Raw genomic sequence first — 22,428 nt, forward strand, 5'->3', positions numbered from 1 at the left:
ACAGAACAAAAAAATTTAATGTTAGCTTTGTACATTTTTATGTGTATAAAATACATAAAGAATACTGATTAAGTGTTAACAACACAAACAAGTTAGGCCAAAAATAGCATTACATATATAACTGGAAGCACCTCAGGAAAAATAAAAATAAAAAGTGAGAGACTACTGGAGTTAAACATTGCTTAATTCACACATATTACATAATGTTTAACTTCATGAGTGTGTTTTCAAAATGCAGTGTTCAACAAGTAAGGTTACATGTGTAACCTTCAAAAATTAGTAGGCCTGCTTTACAAAAGAAAAAGGACACAAAAATAGAGTATAATGTTTCAGGCCAGGATCTTTGACTGATGTATAACACACTATATTAAATTTGTTTATGTTCTGACATTGCTTTAAAATTATTTTCACATAAGTCAGGCAAGCTTCTTCATTTAAAATCTTATAAATAATCATAAAATAAAATCACTGCCATGCCCAATGGTTCACTTGAAACAAATCTGAAAGTTAAAAGTATACAATAGTGTCTTGGAAATAGCTACGAGAGAAGGCAGAGGCAATCACTAAGTCTTCTAACAGATCACCTGTTTTAGAATAACATGACATTGTTACAAAGTTTATTACAATTTGGATCATTTCTTTTCTCCTCTTTACTGCAAAGCTTATACCTGTATTTGAAATTGATATGGTGCAGTAATAACAAGGCTATATGAAGTAATACATATAAAACATCTGAAAGAATATTTAAAACAATGTTAAAATACACCTTACAAAGACAAGAAGCATACATGCACTTCTTAAAAAAAATACACTTTTGCTACTCTAAATTGTCTGGTAAGTTTGGTCTCATTAAGTCATAGTTTATCACATGCATTATATTAGGATTGTCCTCTAGCTTATTCACATCTAATTTCCATCTATACATACTGAGATACATAATTTTGGTATTGTGAAGTGAATGACAAAAGATTTACACTTTTAAAGTGAATCATTATTGGCATTTTAAATATATCACAGTTCAGAAAGTTAGCAATGTCTGAGAGAAGCACCAAAAATGAATGGAAAAATTGAATGATGCATGTAACTTTTTCTCAGCCTTTCTATGAAGTGTCCTCCAATGCATGAAGTGCAAGAGTGAAGATTATTCCTTAATGCATAATACTGAAGTGCAACATCCCTGGCTTGGTCTACAGAAATATATATATATATATATTATATGTATATGTTTATATTTATATAATTACACACAGAAACTGCACCATTGGTTATAAATTGACAAGTTTGTTTCTTAGGAAATCACTGGCAAGACAAATATATTGAGCACATAAATTAACACAGAAACCTTTTTGTGCTAAACATATACTTTCTGCATTACCATTCTGTTCAAGTGATTGTCTAAATATGCAATAATAAATCAAATGCAAAATACTTTTTATAAAGAAAAGATATGGACATTTAGTCATCAAACTGTACTATAACTTTCAGTTACCTTCACATGAAAACATTAATCACAGAATGGGCTGCAGTTTTGTAATTTTATATGATAATGCAAAGTTGTAAATGGGAGATTCAGTCTTTCAGCAATATGACTGCAGAAGCTACCACAGCAAAAAGTGCATTCGTAAAATATTCATAGACAAAGCATTATTACAATAATCATTAGTAGTATTACTTTGTTATTCTTCTTAAAGGAAACAGATCACATCAAATCAGTCAACCACTGTGAATTCCCTGATTACTCTGCCACTGCTGCCACTTCAATACCACCAGTTTTAAAACAGCATGTATTCTACGAGAAAACACTATACGAAACTGCAGTTAATGGAAAACTATGAATCCAGAGAGCTACACACTTTGGTAAAAAGAAACATTTTCCATCAAAACACTTATTTCAATCTAAGAGCCATTTCTCTTTCACATTTTGATACAGCGCTCTATACAGTCAAAAACTTCTCTAAAAGTCTGCCCGGCAATAAGTAAGTACTCAGTCATCCAATGCACACTTTTTGAAATGATTTAAAGGTTTTGGCCTTTCAATAGTACCAATAGATAATACATGTACAATACATACTCCTATGTTGGATTTTGAGTGGGTCTAGGTCTTACTGATAAATTTTAGCACAGGACAAAAATAATACAAAGTGACCATACAACAACTACTTACACCTACTGCCGGGCAGTTCAGTATTGCGAATGTTCAAGCATTTCATGCTTTTATAAACTACCACAGTTGACTAGTTACCCAAAGTACTTATGTCATTTTGAGAATGATATACACATAAAATATATACATGTGTAGATCAACAGTTGAATGATAACAAAAAACATAACTTTCTTGCAATGTACACTCTTGTGCAGTCTGTCACATTTATGACAGAATAATAAGGAAAGGTTTACACTGACAGCCACAATAGGCAATAGAAGACAATTACATCAAAAATCCAAGGAAAACTGTGTGTCACTACATTAAAAGTGCATTATGACAACACAGTAGAACAAATGCTACTGCAAATTTACTTAAAATTATATATTCTGACAGTGACTTTCCTTGGCTGTCAGGAGTATTTCAGATTATACAGTTTAAAAGTAACCATGAAAAGATTGTCTGTAGAATGTGCACACTAATAAATAATTACATAACTTAGAACAGACTTCAAGAAGAATCATATCCAGATACAAAATCAGACTGATTAAAGCAGTGTAGACAAACTTTATATTACTTCTTCATATCGGTATTTGGTAGATTATTATCTGTATCTTGCAGAGCCTCATCACTTTTCTCGCCCTGGCTAAGAAGTGTTGTTTCTAGGGCACACCACATACCAGTACGAGCTTTCTTGGAAGCAATGCTTAACTCTTGAATGCTGGCTGCCAATGCCAAAATATCTGAGGAGAAAAAAATGTAAATACAATAACAATGAGATAAAAATCTGACCAATGGAATTTGAAAGTAAATCAAGTGTTCATGATACATTAATATAAACTAAGCTTATTGGATAAATGATTCAGGGACCACAACATTGTAAGAACACTGACACACCATTGAGACAAGCCAAGACAAATATAAAACTCTCAAAGCAAAATAAGAAGGAGTCAGTTGGACAACACAGCCAAAACGTCAATGAGATAAGACTTTCCAAACTATTTACCAATGGGGGATGGGAGAAAATGGGAATGCACGTGGCTAAAATGACTTAAAATTTATGAGTCAAGGGATATTTTAAACCTTCAAAGCAACAGTTTTTAGCAATTCTGTTCCAGGGTAAAGACTGGAATTTAAATGTGCATATGCCTCTGCTTTTTTTAATGGCTTGATGAACAATAGCTACAGTGTTCTAGAATATTTAGCTGCCTTCTACATAGATTCATGTGCCACTATGCACATTTTTAAAATTTTTTTTTTTCCCACAAAGACAGTTTGTAGTTCCCGGTATCTTCTAAATCACTCACTTCTAGCCAGATTTATACGCAAAGCCATAACTGAACAGAATATACCCGTTGGAATGCAAATACGATGAACAATCAAGTGCACAGTAACAACGACTGTACATGCCACCTCAAGTACCAGAACAACACAAAAGCAACAATACTGCTTACATTATTATAGCCCAAATACAATAACTGCATGAGTGACAAATTGCAGGAGCAGTGCTGCCAGTGTCCAGCCAACCCTGCTTGGCAAAACTCTGCACAAACTTGCAAAACAAACAACACAGTGAGCATATGATGCTGAAGATAAACTACAACTAACTTGTAGCTTGCCCTTACCACTTGACTCACTGAGAAAGGTATTTCAATCAGAATACTGAGGATCATTTACCATGGAATACTAGTGAATGATTCCTCCTCCCCCCCCCCCCCCCTCTTGAACTGTCCTCAGGCTGTATTACGTTTCATCAAAATATATCAGCACAGCCGCAGTGGACATGATGTTGGAATACACATACAAGATGTTGAACAATGGAAAATTCAGGATGGAATGTAACAATACGAGAGAAGGAAATTTGCTACTCACCATACAGCGGAAATGCTGAGTCGCAACAGGCACAATAAAAAGATTCACACAATCATAGCTTTCGGCCATTAAGGCCTTCGTCAGCAGTAGACACATATTCACACACACATTTATGCACACACACACTCACGCAAGCGCAACTTGCATACACATCTGCATTCTCAGAGAGCTGAAACTAGCTGGCCGAAAGCTATGATTGTGTGAATCTTTTTATTGTGCCTATCGCAATTCAGCATCTCCACTATATGGTGAGTAGCAACTTTCCTTCTCTCGTATTGTTACATACAAGATGTTGAATACAAGTATGTCTTGGACTTTAGCACAAAGCAAAAATGGCAGGGATTTTGCACAGATTCAGAAAAACAACATGCAGAAATATTTTGAGTTCTGCAAGGAATGAATGTGGACATTTGTGGACTCAAAGAGTTCTACTTTGAATGCATCACTAACAACAGCATATTTGTGTATACACAATAAATTTACAGCACAAGTCACTCCCCATAATTTCTAGTGAATCGGAATAATATATTACTACAAACTGCTCGTCTACCATGTCAGAGGTGATACATTTTAATTAAATTTATCACAACATAACAATACAGTCATCCATTATTGACACATACTTATTTTGAAATCCAGCGTCATACCTCTTTTGTGTCAATGTAGTATTTACAGTTGCATGTGTACACAGTGTTACTGTGCATTAGCCTGTTCTTCATATTGCATTTCACTGGGTGCATATTTCTGTTCAGTCTGTTTTGTGGATTACTTTTGTGTGTGCTCAATTCCTACTTTCATTTCTTATGAATATTCTTGTTCTTAATATCAGATGGTTGGTGTGAAGCTAATGCCCATAAATGGTCAACAACTGTGGAGCAGCTAGTCACATTTCACACTTATTATTTTTTATTTATATCATATTTTAAAACGTCTCAGTATTACAACTACACAGTGTCTCCCTCCTAAGAGTCGTTCTCTGATGTTTTGACAGATATTTGCAATGTGTAGCTGGAGTCACCTCTAAGAAATACTTGCATCTATGCATTGCACAATGTCAATTGAAAGTGTTGGTTTGTTTCCTGTTATGAACAAAATGATTTTTAAAGCGAAACTGAGTTGCCCATTTGATAGAGCAGCTCCTAATAAATCTTGTGTGATTTTTTTTTTTTTTTTTTTTATCAATTGCAGTAAAACACAAAGAATAAGCAGTATTCCAGTGGTGATAGCACCCTTCTGGCCTGGCCTGACAGCTACCACTACACAGCAGCACTGCTCAGTTTCTGTTGGGGTACTGGTTATTAATCATGTTTTACTGTCTCTGTTAATACATATCGATAAAACAAATACCACATTACCCTAATATAAGACCACTCTATCAAATGGGGATGTAAAATTCCCCTTTAAATATAATTTTGTTTGTAATGGAAAACATACTGAGGCTTTTGTGACACTGGGCATCACACGAAAGACGTGATGAGCAATATTCATCTGGGGTGACTCCAGCTACATATTACAAAAACAAAATTGCAGAACTCTGCCGAAAAGTGTCTGGACAGCTCTCAGGAGGGCTACCTTGTATAAGCTGCTCAACAGCTATTTTTCTGACTTGTTTATCTTTCTTTTCTGTGTGTTGAGTTTTCTGCCTTAAGTTTTAAAAATGTAGGGTGCAACAATTTTGGGAAGTGACTGTAACATCTGTTTGCTGTCATTTACATTATATATTTCATTGTTTTGTGAATGGTTTCTGTTCTTATCTGTTCTCTTTTGTTGTGTTTTTCACTATGGTGTGCTAGTGATCACAGTTATTTCTACCTATATTATTGTGTAGAATTGCTCTTTTTACAATAGGCACACTCCAAAATCATTCTCAGAAGCGCATCTGTTGAGAGGCCACACAAACATGTGGTTCCTGAAGAGGGGCAGCAGTCTTTACAGTAGTTCCAGGGGTAGCAGTCTGGATAATTGAGTGATCTGGCCTTGAAACATCAATCATAATGGTCTTGCTGTGCTGGTACTGCAAACGGCTGAAAGCATCTCTTCAGATGATGAAGACATTGAACATATGTATGGTGAGATAAATCATAAAAGAAGGGTGTATATACATGAAAGAGACCAGGAGACTCTGGAAGGTTTCAGATTGATTATATAATGGCTAGACAGAGATTTAAGAACCACATTTTTAAAATTATTACGGCATTTCAGGGGCAGATGTGGGCTCTGGCCACAATTTATTCTTTTTGAACTGCAGATTAAAACTGAAGAAGTTGCAAAAAGGAAGGAAATTAAGGAGACAGGAACGTGGTAAGTTGAAAGAACCAGAGGTTGGTTAGAGTTTCAGAAGGAGCAGTAGCAAGAACTGACTAGAGCAGGGAAATGGAATACAGTAAAAGACGAATGGGTAGCTTTACAATACGAAATAGTGAAGGCAGCAGAGGATCAAATAGTTAAAAAGACAAAGCCTAGTAGAAATCCTTCGATAACACAAAAAATATTGAATTTAATTAATGAAAGGACAAAATTTAATAATGCTGCAAATGAAGCAGGAGAAAGGGAATACAAACATTTAAAAAATGAGGCTGACAGAAAGAGCAACATGGCTAAGGACAAGGATTTAGAAGCATATTTCACTAGGGGAAAGACAGAAACTGTCTACAGGAAAATTAAAGAGGCCTTTGGGGAAAAGATAAGCAGCTGTATGAATATCAAGAGCTCACATGGAAAACCTAAGCAAAGAAGGGAAAGTTGAATGGTGGAAGGGGTATATAGAGGGTCAAGACAAGGATAATGAACTTGAAAGCAGTATTATAAAAATGGAAGTGGACGTAGATGAAGACGAGATGTGAATATGATACCGCAAGAAGATCTAAGTGGAAACAAGGCCTCGGGAGTAAACAATATTCTGTCAGAACTACTGACAGCCTTGGGAGAGCCAGTCATTACAAAACTATCCCATCTGGCGTGCAAGACCTATGAGAAAGGTGAAACACTCTCAGACTTTAAGAAGAATGTAGAATTGCAATTAAAAATTCAGGTGCTGACAGGCTTGAAAATTTCCAAGCTATAAGTTTTATAAGTCATGGTTGCAAAATACATTAATTCTTTACGGAAGAATGGAAAAGCTGGTGGAAGCTGACCCCAGGGACAATCAGTTTTGATTCTGTAGAAATTTAGGAACACGCGAGGCATACTGACCCTATGACTTATCTTAGAAGATAGGTTAAGGAAAGGCAAACCTACATTTATAGCATTTGTAGACTTTTGACAATGTTGACTGGAATACTCTCTTTCAAATTCTGAAGGTGGCAGGGGTAAAATACATGAAGCAAAAGGCTATTTACAATTTGTAAAGAAACCAGATGGCAGTTATAAGAGGGAGGGACACGAAAAAGAAGCAAGGGATGCAGCCTATTCCCATGTTGTTCAATCTGTATACTGAGCAAGCAGTAAAGAAAACGAAAGAAAAATTTGCAAGGAGAAGGAATAAAAACACTGAGGTTTGCCGATGACTTTATAATTCTGTCAGAGACAACAAAGGACTTGGAAGAGCAGTTGAACAGAATGTACAGTTTCTTGAGAGGATATAACATAAACAACAACAAAAGCAAAACGAGGATATTGGAATGTATTTGAATTAATTCAGGTGATGCTGAGGGAATTAGGTTAGGAAAGGAGACACTTAAAGTAGAAGACGAGGTTTGTTATTTCGGCAGCAAAATGACTGATGAGGGTCAAAGTAGAGAGGATATAAAATGTAGACTGGCTATGGCAAGAAGTGTTCCTGAAGAAGTAAAATTTGTTAAGACTGCATATAGTTTTAAGTGTTAGCAAGTCTTTCTTGAGGGTATTTCTATGGAGTGTTGCCATATATGGAAGTGGAAAGTGGATAATAAACAGTTAAGGCAAAAAGAGAATAGAAGCTTTCAAAATGGGATGCTACAGAAGAACATTGAGATTAGATTAGATATGTTGGTCATGTAACTAATGAGAAGGTACTGAACGGAATTGGGGAGACAAGAAAATTTGTGATTTAACTAGACCAAAAGAAGCGATCAGTTGATAGGAGACATTCTGAGACATCAAGGGATCATCAATTTAGTACTGGAGGTAATTGTGGGCAGTAAAAATCATAGAGAGAGACCAAGTAAGCAGACTCTGAGAAATGTAGGTTCTAGAAGTTATTCAGAAATGAAAAGGCTTGCACAGGATACAGTAGCTTGGAGAAGAGCTCCAATGCATATTATGGAGTCCCTTAAGGAAAAAGGTCCATGGCTGGAAAGAATTCCAGTGTACGTCCTGCAAGGGGTTGCATGTGGAGACGACCCTGCATGTGGCTATTGAGGATCTATGCAAGTTGTTGTTCATGTTGGCACCAATGGTGCCTGTCGCTTGGGTATTGAGGAATGTGCTCACAAATGTACTCTTTGGTGCTGTTCGCTTTATTAAACAACTTTGAATGATTTTCTTTCTTTCTTTTCCTTAAAAGAGAAAGAGAGAGAGAACAGTGGCACTCTACTACACATGTTTAATCAAGTACTATTTTGAGTATTTTATATTTTAAACAAGGTCAGTCCATGTAATCTCAAAATGTAGTTCCATTTTTAATGTCTTTAATTTCAAATATTTTTCTGGACGTGTCATCTAAATAAATAGTTAGTCATTAATGTTTCCTTTTGTGTTAAGTTTTAGATCTGAAGATTATCATTCCTTATGGTCGAAACTAGTAAACCAGTGTGAATATGTGCAACTGTGACTGAAAGAACATCACTGACAATGTCACTCATTATTTAAAGTATGTACTGTATTGTCAGCCACACATCTCTACCAATCTCTCACTATTATACCAATGAAGATGCCATTTTCCCACTGCAAATCTACATTATTATTATTATTATGATACTTAATGATGTTCTTTACCTCTATCATTCCTGATCTAGGTTTCTTGCTGTAAACTCACATTAAAAGAAAGCAGTGTTCACTGTATCAAAAATGTTTACACTTTTCATCAGGTGTGCTACATTTGTTATGGTACTGTTAGGTTTCTCATCAATTAATTGTTCTCATTACATATCGCATTAGCAACATTAGGTACATATATGACATTTTTACCATGTTGCGGCTTCCATGATATTTAGAAAGAACTCGAAAGGTGGCTAACTGAGGCTTTACAATATGTCAATGGGATAAATATTAACCCTACGAGCTGGTAATTTCCATGCTAACCTCTTGGCTACTGTCAGTAGTTTACATGGCCAGATGGTCAAGGAATATAGTGTTTTCTTTAAATTGCTCTGGAAAAGTATTTATATTATATATTAATAAAATTTTCAAAAACTGTTAACAACAGATCTTTATTACAATTAAAACATATATGATCCATAAAATGAACTTTCTGTGTAGTACAATCTGAGGTGATCTTAGAAACAAATTCTTATACCATAGTCTCCTCCCATGAGTTTCCAACAATTTTGTTATGACACAAAGCCTGAAATTTAAACGCACATTTTCCTTTGCTTTCTAATGGCTTGATAAGCAATAAATGCACTGCAGACTGAAATATTTAGCAGCTTTCTAAATATCTTCACAAACCACTTTACATGTTTTTTCTTTCCGCAGAGGCAGTTCACGATTTGTTCCATCTTGCTCACTTTCTGACAAAGTTAATAACAGAATGTCAGTACAGATATCCCTACACTTAAGATAATGAATTAGTGTTGCCCATCATCATTAGGTGATCTGCAAAGCTGCAACTGCTTAAGTACATGGTTGGGTTAACACCACTGTAGACGCTAACAATACATGAATACCTGTGTGGGTACCCAGCTTGAGGGGCTGAGGAAGCTCCCACATAAAACACAGATCAAGATGCTATATACACATACACCAATCAGGCAGAACATTATGACCACCCACCTACTATCAATAGCAGTGTCACATGACAAGGAATGACAGCTAGTCAGAAACACACATGATGCATTTAGTATCAGTGAGCGTGCTGTCCATGTATAGAATGGGGAAGGCGCGCTATCTGAGTCTGAATGATGGCAGATTGTGATGGTCCGGAGGCTCAGCATGAGCGTTTTGGAAACTGCATGACTTTTTGGGTGTCTAGGTTAGGTTAGGTTAGGAGTGGTGCTATGGTGAGTGTCTTCAATGTGTGGCAAAACCAAACCAAGGTAAAACCATGTCCAGATGTCATGGTGTTGGGCGGCTACCCATCATTACAGATGTCGGACTTTGTAGACTGGGCAGATTGGTAAAACAGTTGCGTTACCGCCACTGTAGATGCTAACAGTGCACAAACACCTACTTGGGTTCCCGGCTTGAGGGTGGCGAACTGCAGCAGAACTGACACCAGACTTTAATGCTAGGCAGAGTATAAGTGCGCCTGAACACACAGTGCACTGGCACTGAACACTCCTAACAATGGAACTCTGCACCCATAAACCCACGCATGTGCCAAAGTCAACAGCGCAACTGCAATGGGTACAGGACCATCAGCACTGGACACTGGCGCAGAAGCAGAGCACTGCATGGTCTGATGAATTCTGATACCTTCTTCATCGTACCAATGGAAGGGCGTGAATCCTTTGTCTTCCAGGGGAACAGCTGACATCTGTACTGTGGCACAGATACATGGCTCCATTATACTCTGGGGAACATTCATGTGGGCATCCATGAGTCCAGTGGTGCTCATGCAAAGCACGATAATGCCCAAGGAGTACCTAACATTGGTTGCGGACCACGTACAACCCTTCATGATGATCATGTTCCCGAGAGCAGTGGCATTTTTCAAGAAGATAATGTGCCACGTCACAAGGCCAGGAGTGTAATGGAGTGGTCCGCGGAACCCAGCAACGAGTTCCAATTGATGTGCTGGCCCCCTCAACTCACTAGATCTGAACCCGATCAAACATATCTTGGATGTGATTGAAAGTGGTGTCAGAGATCATCGGCCCCTCCATGGAATTTACAGGAACTGGGTAATTTGAGTTTGCAGATGTGGTGCCAACTCTCTTTAGTGACCTACTAAGGCCTCATTGCTTTCATGAAATGATGTGTCACCTCTGTTATCCACGCTAAATGTGGACATATTGGCTAGTAAGTAGGTAGTCATAATGTTCCAAGTGATCAGTACACGTTTAACCCCACTTATGAAAGTCTAATATAAACCAGGTCACAAACACAGACTCTGCAATTAGATTGGCTTTTGAGACTCCTGTTATCTTCTTCTGTGGAAACAATTAACTGCACAGAATAAAAGTCAACTGGAGAAAAGACAGATAATAACAAAAATAACAGTAATTTACAAGTAGATGTTACATTAATATAGCAAAGATTCTGAGTCACAGATAGGCACAACAGTAAGACTGTCAGAAAGGAAGTTTATGGCAAACAAGGCCTTCATTGGAAACAGACAACACACACACACACACACACACACACACACACACACACACACACACACAAATGCAGCTCACACACACACAATCACTGTCTCTGGCTCCTGAGGCCAGAATGTGAGCAGGAGGGCACAATGGGAGAAGCAACCATGTGGTGTGGATGGATAAGGAGGAGGCTGGGGCAGGGAGGGGAGGGGATAGCATGGTAGGGGTTGGGGGATGGTAAAGTGGTGCTTGTGGGAGCGTACAGGGACAAGGCAGTGAGAGGGTAGAGCAGATAGGTGCAGTTGCGAATAGGGGGGGGGGGGGGGGGCTGAAAAGGAGAGAAGTAAAAAGACTGAGTGCCTTGACGGAACAGAGGGGTGTATAGGGCTAGATGGGTAAGGACAGTGATTAACAAGTTTGAGGCCAGAAGGGTCATGGGAATAAAGATTATATTGCAGTGAGAGTTCCCACCTCTGCAGTTCAGAAATGCCGGTGTTGATGGGAACAATCCGGGTGGCACAGGCTGTGAAGCAGTCATTGAAATGATGAACATTGTGCTTGGTGGTGTTTTCAGCAGCTGGGTGGCACAGCTGTTTCTTGGCCATAGTTTGTCGATGGCCTTTCATGCAGACAGACAACTTGTTGATTGGCAACTCCATGGAGTGCTGTGTGCACAACGACCATATATGTTAAATTAAAAGGAAGGTCAGCATTGGCCGTGATATTGATGTTTTATTGATACCAGAATTGATTTTCGATCGCATAGTGATCATCTTCGGTGCTGTACACATTAAACTCAGACACTGGTATCAAGTTATCAATAACCAAAACTGAGAAGTAATCACAATAACTGAAGCCGCTGTTTACATCACCTATACAGCAGACCTTGGTGTCTGCTGTCGAGGTCTGCTGTATAGGTGATGTAAACAGCGGCTTCAGTTATTGTGGTCACTTCTCAGTTTTGGTTATTGATAACTTGATACCAGTGTCTGAGTTTAATGTGTACAGCACCAAAGATGATCACTATGTGATCGAAAATCGAGTCTGCTATCAATAAAACACCAATATTACGACCAACGCTGACCTTCCTTTTAATAAGACAACTTGTTGGTTGTCATCCCATGTAGAATGCAGCACAGTGGATGCAGCTTAGCTTGTAGATCACATGACTGGTTTCACAGGTAGCCCTGCATTTGTTGGGATAGGTGAGGCTTGTGAGCGGACTGGAGTAGCTGGTGGTGGGATGATGTATGGGAAAGATCTTGCATCTAGGTCTATTACAGGGATATGAGAGCATGAGTTGTGTAGGTATGAACAGGGATATTGTGTAAGTTCAGTGGGCAGGGGAATACCACAGTGGGAAGGGTTGGATGGATAGTGGGTAGGACATTCCTCATTTCAGTCCTGGGTGGTATTGAGTTACGGGGGGGACTGCTGCTCTGTGGCTGGACATATGGGTTTTGGGAGGTTGTAGGTGACTGGAGAGACAAGGCACGGAAGATTTGTTTTTGTACAAGTTTGGGAGGGTAATAATGGCTGTGAAGACCTCAGTGAGATCCTTGGTATATTTCGAGAGGGAATGCTCGTCGCCACAAATGCGATGGCCACCGGTGGCTAGGTTGTATAGAAAGGACTTCTTGGTATAGAATGGGTGGTAGCTATTGAATTGGAGATCTTGCTGGCAGTTGGTAGGTTTGATAGGGACAGAGGTACTGGTGTAGCCATCATGAAGGTGGAGGTCAACATCAAGGAAAGTGACTTGTTGGGCTGAGTAGGACCATGTGCAATACAAGGGGGAGAAGGTGTTGAGGTTCTGGAGGAATGTGGATAGGATATCTTCACCCTCGATCCAGATCACGAAGATGTAATCAATGAATATCAACCAGGTGAGGGGTTTGGAATTCTCTGTGTTTAGGAAGGATTCCTTTAGATGGCATAGAATGGTGCCATGTGGGTACCATAGTTGTACCCTGGATTTGTTTGTGGGTGATGTCTTCAAAGGAGAGATAATTGTGGGTGAGGATATACATGTTCATGGTCACTAGAAAGGAGATTATAGGTTTGAAATCCGTTAGGTGCTGGGCAAAGTAGTGTTTAGTGGTAAGGCCATGGACATTAGGGATATTAATGTGAAGGGAAGAGGCATCAATAGTGACGAGCAGGTCACCATGTGGTAAAGGAACATGAATGTGGAGAATCGGTGGAGGAAATGGTTGGTGTCTTTGTTATAGGTTTTGGATAATAGGCTGAAGGCATTGGTCTATTGAAGCAGAATAACCGGCCACAATGGGGCCTCCTGGGTGGTTGGGTTTATGGATTTTAGGAAGCACGTATAAAGTAGGAGCTCTGGGAGTGGTAGGGGTGAGGACAGAGATGGACCCCAGGGAGAGGTTCTGGGATGGGCCTACAGATTTGAGGAGAGACTGGAGATCCTGTTGAATTTTTGGAACAGGGTCACTGTAGCAGTGTTTGCAGGTAGATGAATCCAACAGCTGGCAGAGTGCTGCCACGTAATCTTTACAATTCAAAACAACAATGGTGGAATCTTTGTCAGCAGGTAGTATTATCAGGTAGTTTGGGTGTTGAGAGGTTTGGGAAAAGATGGTGAGGCAAGGTTGAAGGTTAAAAAATTCTAAAAGTTAACAGGAACAGTGGTGATGGATCATGGTTGGATAGAGGAGTCAGTCAGGGTTCAAGATTGGTCTTTGGTTGAGTCAGATTCCTACAGTTGGTGGCAAAAAGTGTTCTACTGTAGGGACCAGGTGAAAGATAGAAGCCCTTTACCAACCCCTGGATGACAGAATTTGGGAGTGGGGCAAAAGGCGAGGCCTTTGTACAGGACTGTTACTTCTGTGGGGCTAAGGATTTTGGAGGAAAGGTTCATGACTGTGTTTCTGGTCTGTTAAGGTTCTGAATTCTACACAGTGGTGAGAGGAAGTTTTCGAGCGTGGGATAAATGTAGTAGGGCTGTGAGGCAAGGTTTGTCAGCTAATAGGGGATTTGGGGGAGGTTTTGGCAGTAACTGTAGAGGTGGTGGATAGAGGTAGTTCAAGTTGGGAGTAGGAAGTGAACAGGATGGAGTGTTTTTTGATGTGGCGTTGTGAATGTAGTTCTAGTTACTGGACGGCACGAGTTTCAATGAGTGATATGAGATCCAGGAATTTGGGATTGCATAGCAGGAGAATTTTATGGATAGTGTGAGGTATTGCAAGGTGGTTTGTGATACACGCGTATTGACTGGACCTGTCAACCGTCCCTGTAGTTGTACTGATGCAGCTAAAGTCAGAGGTCGTGCTCTTTCTGAGCATAGAAACAGGCCTCTGCCCACACACTTGAATGGTGAGCTGTGGGCTGTCGATTGGAGAAGTTCCCTGTGCAGAGGTTTTGACGGAATCACTTGCAGCGGACGTTGGCTGCACTTCGGCAGTTGGTATTAGACAGTTGTTTTGATGTACCGGGGAGCGGCAAACATGAGCCAGTGAGGTGCCTGTGTTCGAGTGGGAGTGCTCCACGAGTGTTTTCAAGTTGTTACTGTGTTCTACTTCAATCAACTACTTTAACTGCCTGTTAAAATTTTCTTTGCTCGTACTTTGAAAAGTGTGACGGGTGCTGTCTTTCTTGCACCATTGTGGATTAATATTTCTTCCTGCTATCTGTTGTAGAAGCAGGAAGATTTATATGTAAGTAATGAAACGTCCTGAGTGTGCTGCTTGCTTAACGTTGTCAGCTGATGGCTTGTGTTTACTGGTGGCCGGTTTCTAGCTAATGGCTTGTGTTTACTGGTGGCCGGTTTCTATGCTGACAGCAAAATGCACTGGTAAACTGTCTGCAACAGAATGGGTTATATAATTTTGATTCTCGAGTGCTGAAAAGGTAGATGTCAGCTCAAGGTACTGTATGTGATCACGTATTATTGCTTCATCATTTCCAAGGGTAGTGTTGTTGGTTATTCTCTTTGATGACAAGTACGTAAAGTTCAAACTTAAGTGGTTAAATTTTAAACAGAACAAACAGTAGATTCTATTTAATGACAAAATCAGAGTACCAATTCATGTGTTATATTTTAAGGGAACCACCTGTTGTTGTCTCGCTCAATGTGGTTGTTGATTTCGGATTTAAATTATCTTTACTCTTGTTACTTACATAACAGTACTTAAGGAAAATTGGCCTATTAACATGTAGTAAGTCATTTACATTCCATACCTAAACATGTGTGATTTAATTTATCTTGGTTCAGTATTGGTCTTGTAATTTTAAAAGGGTTTGATTCCAGATCACTTTGGAAAACTTGCTAAATTTGAGATTCAAATTTTAGGTCATTCATTTCCTATGACTTTTTGGAGTAAAAATTTTATTTGCACAAGCTAACTGTCCTTAAACAACCTATGCTTTGCTGAAGGCTCTAGTGTCCATGTTTTGTAGTCCACATATTTTGCTCAGTTAAAAAATAAATTTTAAAGACAACACTGTTTGGCATTAAGCAAACATTGTAGTGCATACTTATTATCTCGTCATGTGCATTAATAGCTGTTGGTTTTGTCTTAGGCTGATAATACAGTGGATGTCCACTTCGCAAATCTGAAACAGTACCCATTAGCTTTAATTAAGATGTCATTGTATGTTATTATTGCCTTGTTTTCTTCTTTTTTTCTTTTTTCTTTTTTTAATATGTGTGTCTAGTGCCTCAAAGTAATTAAAGGAATCAGGCTAGTTTTGTTTAGAATTTTCTAATTGGCTTAGTGCCACCAATCAATAATGTCCGCCCCGGTAGCTGAGTGGTCAGCGTGACAGACTGTCAATCCTAAGGGCCCGGGTTCGATTCCCGGCTGGGTCGGAAATTTTCTCCGCTCAGGGACTGGGTGTTGTGTTGTCCTAATCATCATCATTTCATCCCCATCGACGCGCAGGTCGCCGAAGTGGCGTCAAATTGAAAGACCTGCACCAGGCGAACGGTCTACCCGACGGGAGGCCCTAGCCACACGACATTTCCATTTTTATACCAATCAATAATGTTAATGTTTTTTTATTATTATTATTTGAGTAAAACACATCATGATTTGGAATCATGATACAAGCAATCCTGTTGAATGTGCTAAATATCGATGTCTACTTCTTCAATGATGTCAATAAATGTTTTGTAAATCTATCGTCCAGGGGCTTTCCACTCAAGGATCACTGTATCCAAGCTATCTCCCTCTAAACATTTTAAAGGGCCATTAGATACAAAGCAATTCCATCTACCTTCACCAATCCTGACCCACATCTCCCTTCCTACCAGTGTTGGCCTCATTGATATGGTTTCGCAGGACTATGTTGGCAAGGATTAAGTATTGGCCGAAACTGAACAGATGGAGGTGATTGTGGCAGCTGGAGATGGTAAGCCCATTTGAGAGGATTCCATGAGCCAAGCAACAACACAACAATGGTATGTGGGACTGGGTCCCGGTTAGTGATGAAGAAATTTTTCTGTATTGACGCAGATGGAAGGACTACGGATCTGTGTGCATAAAACCAGAATCCACCACCTAAAACCTGATAATCTTGCTGCTGACAAAGGCCCAACCAATGTTTTTCTGAACCGCAAGGATTACATGGCAGAACTCCAAAATGGTTCAAATGGCTCTGAGCACTATGGGACTCAACTGCTGAGGTCATTAGTCCCCTAGAACTTAGAACAAGTTAAACCTAACTAACCTAAGGACATCACAAACATCCATGCCCGAGGCAGGATTCGAACCTGCGACCGTAGCGGTCTTGCGGTTCCAGACTGCAGCGCCTTTAACCGCACGGCCACTTCAGCCGGCGGCAGAACTCCACCAGCTGTCAGATTCATCTACCTACAAACCCTGCCGCAGTAACCCCATTCCAGAAATCCAGCAGGATCTCCTCAAATCCTTAGACCCATCCCCGAACCTCGCCCTAGAGTCCATCTCTGTCCTCACCCCCACCAACCCCGAGCTCCTACCTTCTACATGCTTCCTAAGCTCGTAAACCCAACCTCCCAGGACGCCCCACTGTGGCCAGTTACTGTGCCCCCCCCCCTCCCCCCCAAAATGAGAGAATCTCTGTCCTTGTACACCAACACCTTCAGCCTATTATCCACGGCCTATCCTCCAACATGAAAGATACAAGCCATTTCCTCTACTGACTCTCCACAGATCATGTTCCTTTACCACATGGTGCCTTGCTAGTCACTACTGACTGATGTCACCTCCCTTCACACTAACATCCCTAATGCCCATGGCCTTACTGCTATTGAACACTACCTTGTCCAAGGCCCAATGGAGTCCAAATTTATAACATCATTCCTAGTCCCAATGACCAACTATATCCTCACCCACAATTACTTCTCCTTTGAAGACATTACCTACAAACAAATACAGGGTGGCTATGGGTACCTGCATGGTACCACCCTCTGCTAACCTATTCATGAGCCATCTACAAGAATCCTTCTTAAACACCCAGAATCCCAAACCCCTCACCTGGTTCAGATTCACTGATGACATCTTCGTGACCTGGATTGAGGGTGAAGGCACGCTATCCACATTCCTCCAGAACCTCAACACCTTCTTCCCCATATACTTCACCTGGTCCTACTTAATCCAACAAGCCACTTCACCTGGTCCTACCCAACCCAACAAGCTATCTTCCTCAATGTTGATCTTTACCTCAAAGATGGCTACATCTGTACCTCTGTACATATCAAACCTACCAACCACCAGCAATACCTCCACTTTGACAGCTGTCAGCCATTCCATACCAAGACGGCCCTTCCATTAAGCCTAGCCTCCCAGGGCCGTCACATTTGTAGTGACAAAGAGGCCCCTCTTGACATATACCAAGCGTCTCACGTAGGCCTTCAGAGACCGTAATTACCCTCCCAATCTCCTACCATGCCTTCTCTCTCCAGTCACCCCCCACCTCCCAAAGTCCCTCCATCCGGCCACAGAGGAGCATGTCCCACATGACTCACTACCATCCAGGACTGGAGCAACTGAATCATATTCTCATCCAGGGTTTTGACTACTTCTCACTGTGCCCTGAAATGAGGAATGTTCTACCCACAATCCTTCCCACTCCTCACACAGTGTATTCAGCTGCCCACTGAACTTACACAATATCCCTCTTCATCCTTACACAACCACTGCCCCCTACCCCTAGCCTCATGGCTCAGCCCTGTAACAGATCTAGATGCAATACCTGTCCCATACATCATCCCACCACCACCTACTTCAGTCTGCTTACAAGCATCATCTATCCCACTAAATGCAGGGCTACCTGTGAAACCAGCCACGTGATCTACAAGCTAAACTGCAACCACTGTGCTGCATTTGACATTAGCATGACTACCAACAAGCTATTTGCCATCATGAATGGTCACCACCAAACTGTGGCCAAGAAACAGCTGGACCACCTAGTTGCTGAGCATGCTGCCCAATAGGACATTCTTCATTTCAAGGGCTGCTTCACTGCCTATGCCACATGGTTTGTTTTCGCCAACACCAGCTTTTCTGAACTGCACAGGCTGGAACTCTCCCTGCAGTATATCCTACGTTTCTGTACCCCTCATCCTTCGTTAGTCATTGTCCTTACACATCTAGCCCCTTCCCTGTTCCCATTCCGGCACAACACAGCTCTCTTTCTACCAACAGACCCACAGTCTTTTTACTTCACTTCTTTTTTGCTAACATCCCCCGTCCACCATCTAACCTCCCAACTGCACCTAACTGCCCTACCCTTTCTTCACCTTGTCCCTGCATGCTCCCACAAGCAGCACTTTACTGTCCTCCACTACTACCCTGCTATCCCTCCCCCTCCTCACCCCAACCTCCCCCTTACCCCCACTACCCAGCTGCTTCTCTCATCATGCACTCCTGCTCGCAGTCTGGCCTCAGCAACTGGAGACTGAGGACGTGTGTGTGAGAGAACGTGCATGTGAGTACATTGTCTATTTCCGAAGAAGGCCTTGGCTGAAAGCTTACTTTTTGACAGTCTTTTTGTTGTGCCCATCTGCGACTCAGCATCTCCACAATATGGCGAGTAGTAACTATCCTTTTAATAATATTTTCATATTCCATCCTGGATTTTCCATTGTTTGAAACAAGAATACAATTTTCCCACTCACTTCTCTCAATACAGATATCCAGTTGCTATTTCCAATTAGTATATTCAGGATACTTTGACAGTAGTTTCTCCCTGGCAATGATGATTATTTCACCAATGTTAAGATAAAGAAGGAGTGGAAGAGGTAACTGTGGAATTTGTTTTAGTATGGTATAAGCTGTACTTATGCTCTCTGGATAATTTTTATCCTTTTTTTGCCCAAGAGAAAAATTTTTTCTTGTAATTATCCAACTGGATGATGTAAACGATTACCATACTGGCCACTTCAGGCGATGAACAATGCATATTCCTAAAAAATTCTCTCTCTCTCTCTCTCTCAACATCTTAACGACGAACAAGGTTCTCCAGATTAAAAATCACCTACAGCAGGTTTTAGACAGGCACAAACACAACATTGGTATTCCGATCTTATTCATGCACCTATCCATAGTTTGCTGAAAGGATGAAATGGGTAAACTTTGGTAAAGATCAGAAATAAATTGAGTTCTGACTCAGCTGCTGTCATTCAAGAAACAGAAGCAATATGTTCATGGTTAGAGGATTACTTTATGTAGTAGCATTACAGGAGATGCAACCTGCTGCATGACTCAAGAGTCTAAGCGACAGTCAGTGGCATGGTGTTCATTGTCTTACTCGCCATCCTCAAGTCAGCTGACAACATCCCAGACTAAGACATGTTAAGATATGTTAATCACCTTTTTCACGAGTGAGATCATGACCCGTCATAAATTTCTACCTACGGGAGGCAGGGAAGACAATCATGCCATTGACTGTCGCTTGGTCTCTGGATCACGATGGTACCAACAGGTTTCATTTCCTGTGGTGGTGTATATATCCAACACAGTGCACGACCACGGTGCTTTGAGCGATTCCACAATAAGTGTTTACTGACAGTTTCCAACAGCTTTACACCTGATGTCAGGAGAGAGTTGCAGCTAATGGTGATTACTTTGAAGGTCAGTAAAGGTATTTTATTTGTAAACCTTGTTTCCTTTATTACCTGAGAACATTCATCAAATTTTCCAGAAGCCTACTCTAATTAAAAGAATATAAAATATACCTTTGTCTTCTTGAATTCGTGGAGTGGGAATCCCTGCTACAAAACTGTGATGGCGGTTTGTAGAATTAATTATTTCATCTCGACGGCGTGACTGTACTTTCTTTATTGCTTCAAGCCATGCCTCCATTGATGCATGAATATTTGAGTGAACAGCTTCACCACGAAGACGTTCCATTTTTGCAATGAGTGTTATTACCTAATGAAATGGAAGTCATGGGCAGCATTACTAACTATACCAAAACATTAACAATGCTATCAAATGGAAACTAATAGACAAAAAGTAACAAAGAACATGTGTATGTACTTGGGCAATAACACTATCTGAAACAAAGTACCCGGACACCTATTAATGGGCATTTACATGGGTGTGTCCACCCTGCGACTTTATGATGGCTTGAACTCTGCCGAGGACACTTTCAATGAGGTGCCTGAATGTCTGTGGAGAAATGGCAGCCCATTCTCCCCTTGGAGCCAAATCCAGAGAAGGCAACTATGTTGGACACTAGGCTATTGAGAGAAGTCGTTGTCCCAACTCATCCCAAAGATGTTCAATTGGGTTTTGGGCAGGACTCTGGGCATGCCAGACCATTACAGTAACGTTGCTGTCCACAATCCACTGCCTCCTAGATTCTGCTTCACAACAGGTTGCACTGTCACGCTGATATAATAATGATCTTCAAAACGTTCCTCTGCTGTATGCAGTGCAATATTCTTCTGCATCCAGTTTTTTATTATGCACAATAAGGCCACACACTAACCATAAAAAACACCCTCATACCCTAACACCACCTCCTCCATACTTCACTGCTGGCACTGCACATGATGACATATGAATTTCTCCAGGCATTTGCCAACCTCAAACCATTGCATTGCATTGCATTGCCACAGAACATATTGTGATACATCACACCAAACCACTGATTCCAGTAATCCACAGTCCTGACACATCACTCTTACAAATACCTCAAGCATCACTTAGAATCGGTTACCGAAATGTGTGGCTTATGAGGAGCTACTCGAACATTGTACCTCATTCTTTTGAAGTCCATACACACCGTCACTGTGCTAGCTGGACTTTTGGTAGTACTTCAGAACTTGAGAGTGAGAGCTTTCACTGATTCCATGTGATTTCTTACAACCACTCTGCCCAATCCTCAACAATCCTTGTCTGTCAGTAAATAACGTGTGCCTATTCTTGGTTTAGTTGTGGTTACTCCTTTATGTTTCCACTTCAATTTCACATCACCAACAGTCAACTTGGACTGCTCTGGACGGGTTGAAAGGTCCCTAATGGATTTGTCCCTCCACTGAGAAGACTAGCTCACGTTTGAAGTCACTGAGCTCTCCTAACTGATCCATTTTGCTCTTACTGCTTTTCTACTGACAACACAATAGCCCCTGACTCCTGTTACACTAGCTGGTCTGCCTCTTCTGACAGCTAGGGGTCAATTCCGTGTGATATGGGGTGTCCGGATACTTTTGATCAGACGCGTGTGTATAAAGGGAGAATATCAGGTAAAAAACATAGGTAACTTGAAAACCTTCTTAACTCTATGCTTGGCAGGTCACTAAATACTTTTGGAAAGACAGCCTAAACATCACATAGATTAACAAAAATTTTATACCTAGGCATGGTTTTGCTGTCACCCATTCTGAACAAGCAGACCTGCTTAAGAGAACGTTTTCTTTCCTAGAAAAATATGCTCTAATATTATGTAGAAAAATGTTAGCTAGATTCAAAAAAACACCAACATTCCACCAGTTAATTCAAGTTAAACATTATTTACATAGAAATATCACAACAAAACTGTTCTTTTTCACTAAAAAACTGAAGACTAAAAATA

General features: G+C 40.4%; 1 protein-coding gene across 1 annotated transcript in view; it reads right to left on the reverse strand.

The window, feature by feature from the left end:
• Nucleotides 1-1,524: 1,524 nt before the first annotated feature.
• The window catches only part of LOC124713552, a 265,066-nt gene continuing 244,162 nt past the window's right edge, over nt 1,525-22,428 (reverse strand). Inside the window, exons 11-12 of the mRNA XM_047242955.1 lie at nt 20,585-20,780; nt 1,525-2,886 (exon numbers count right to left, since the gene is read on the reverse strand). Coding sequence (XP_047098911.1) covers nt 2,717-2,886; nt 20,585-20,780 — 366 coding nt within the window. The 3' untranslated portion in view covers nt 1,525-2,716. The remainder of the gene's footprint in view (nt 2,887-20,584; nt 20,781-22,428) is intronic.

The sequence above is a fragment of the Schistocerca piceifrons genome, chromosome 1 (assembly GCF_021461385.2).
Source record: "Schistocerca piceifrons isolate TAMUIC-IGC-003096 chromosome 1, iqSchPice1.1, whole genome shotgun sequence".
NCBI classification, from domain to species: domain Eukaryota; kingdom Metazoa; phylum Arthropoda; class Insecta; order Orthoptera; family Acrididae; genus Schistocerca; species Schistocerca piceifrons.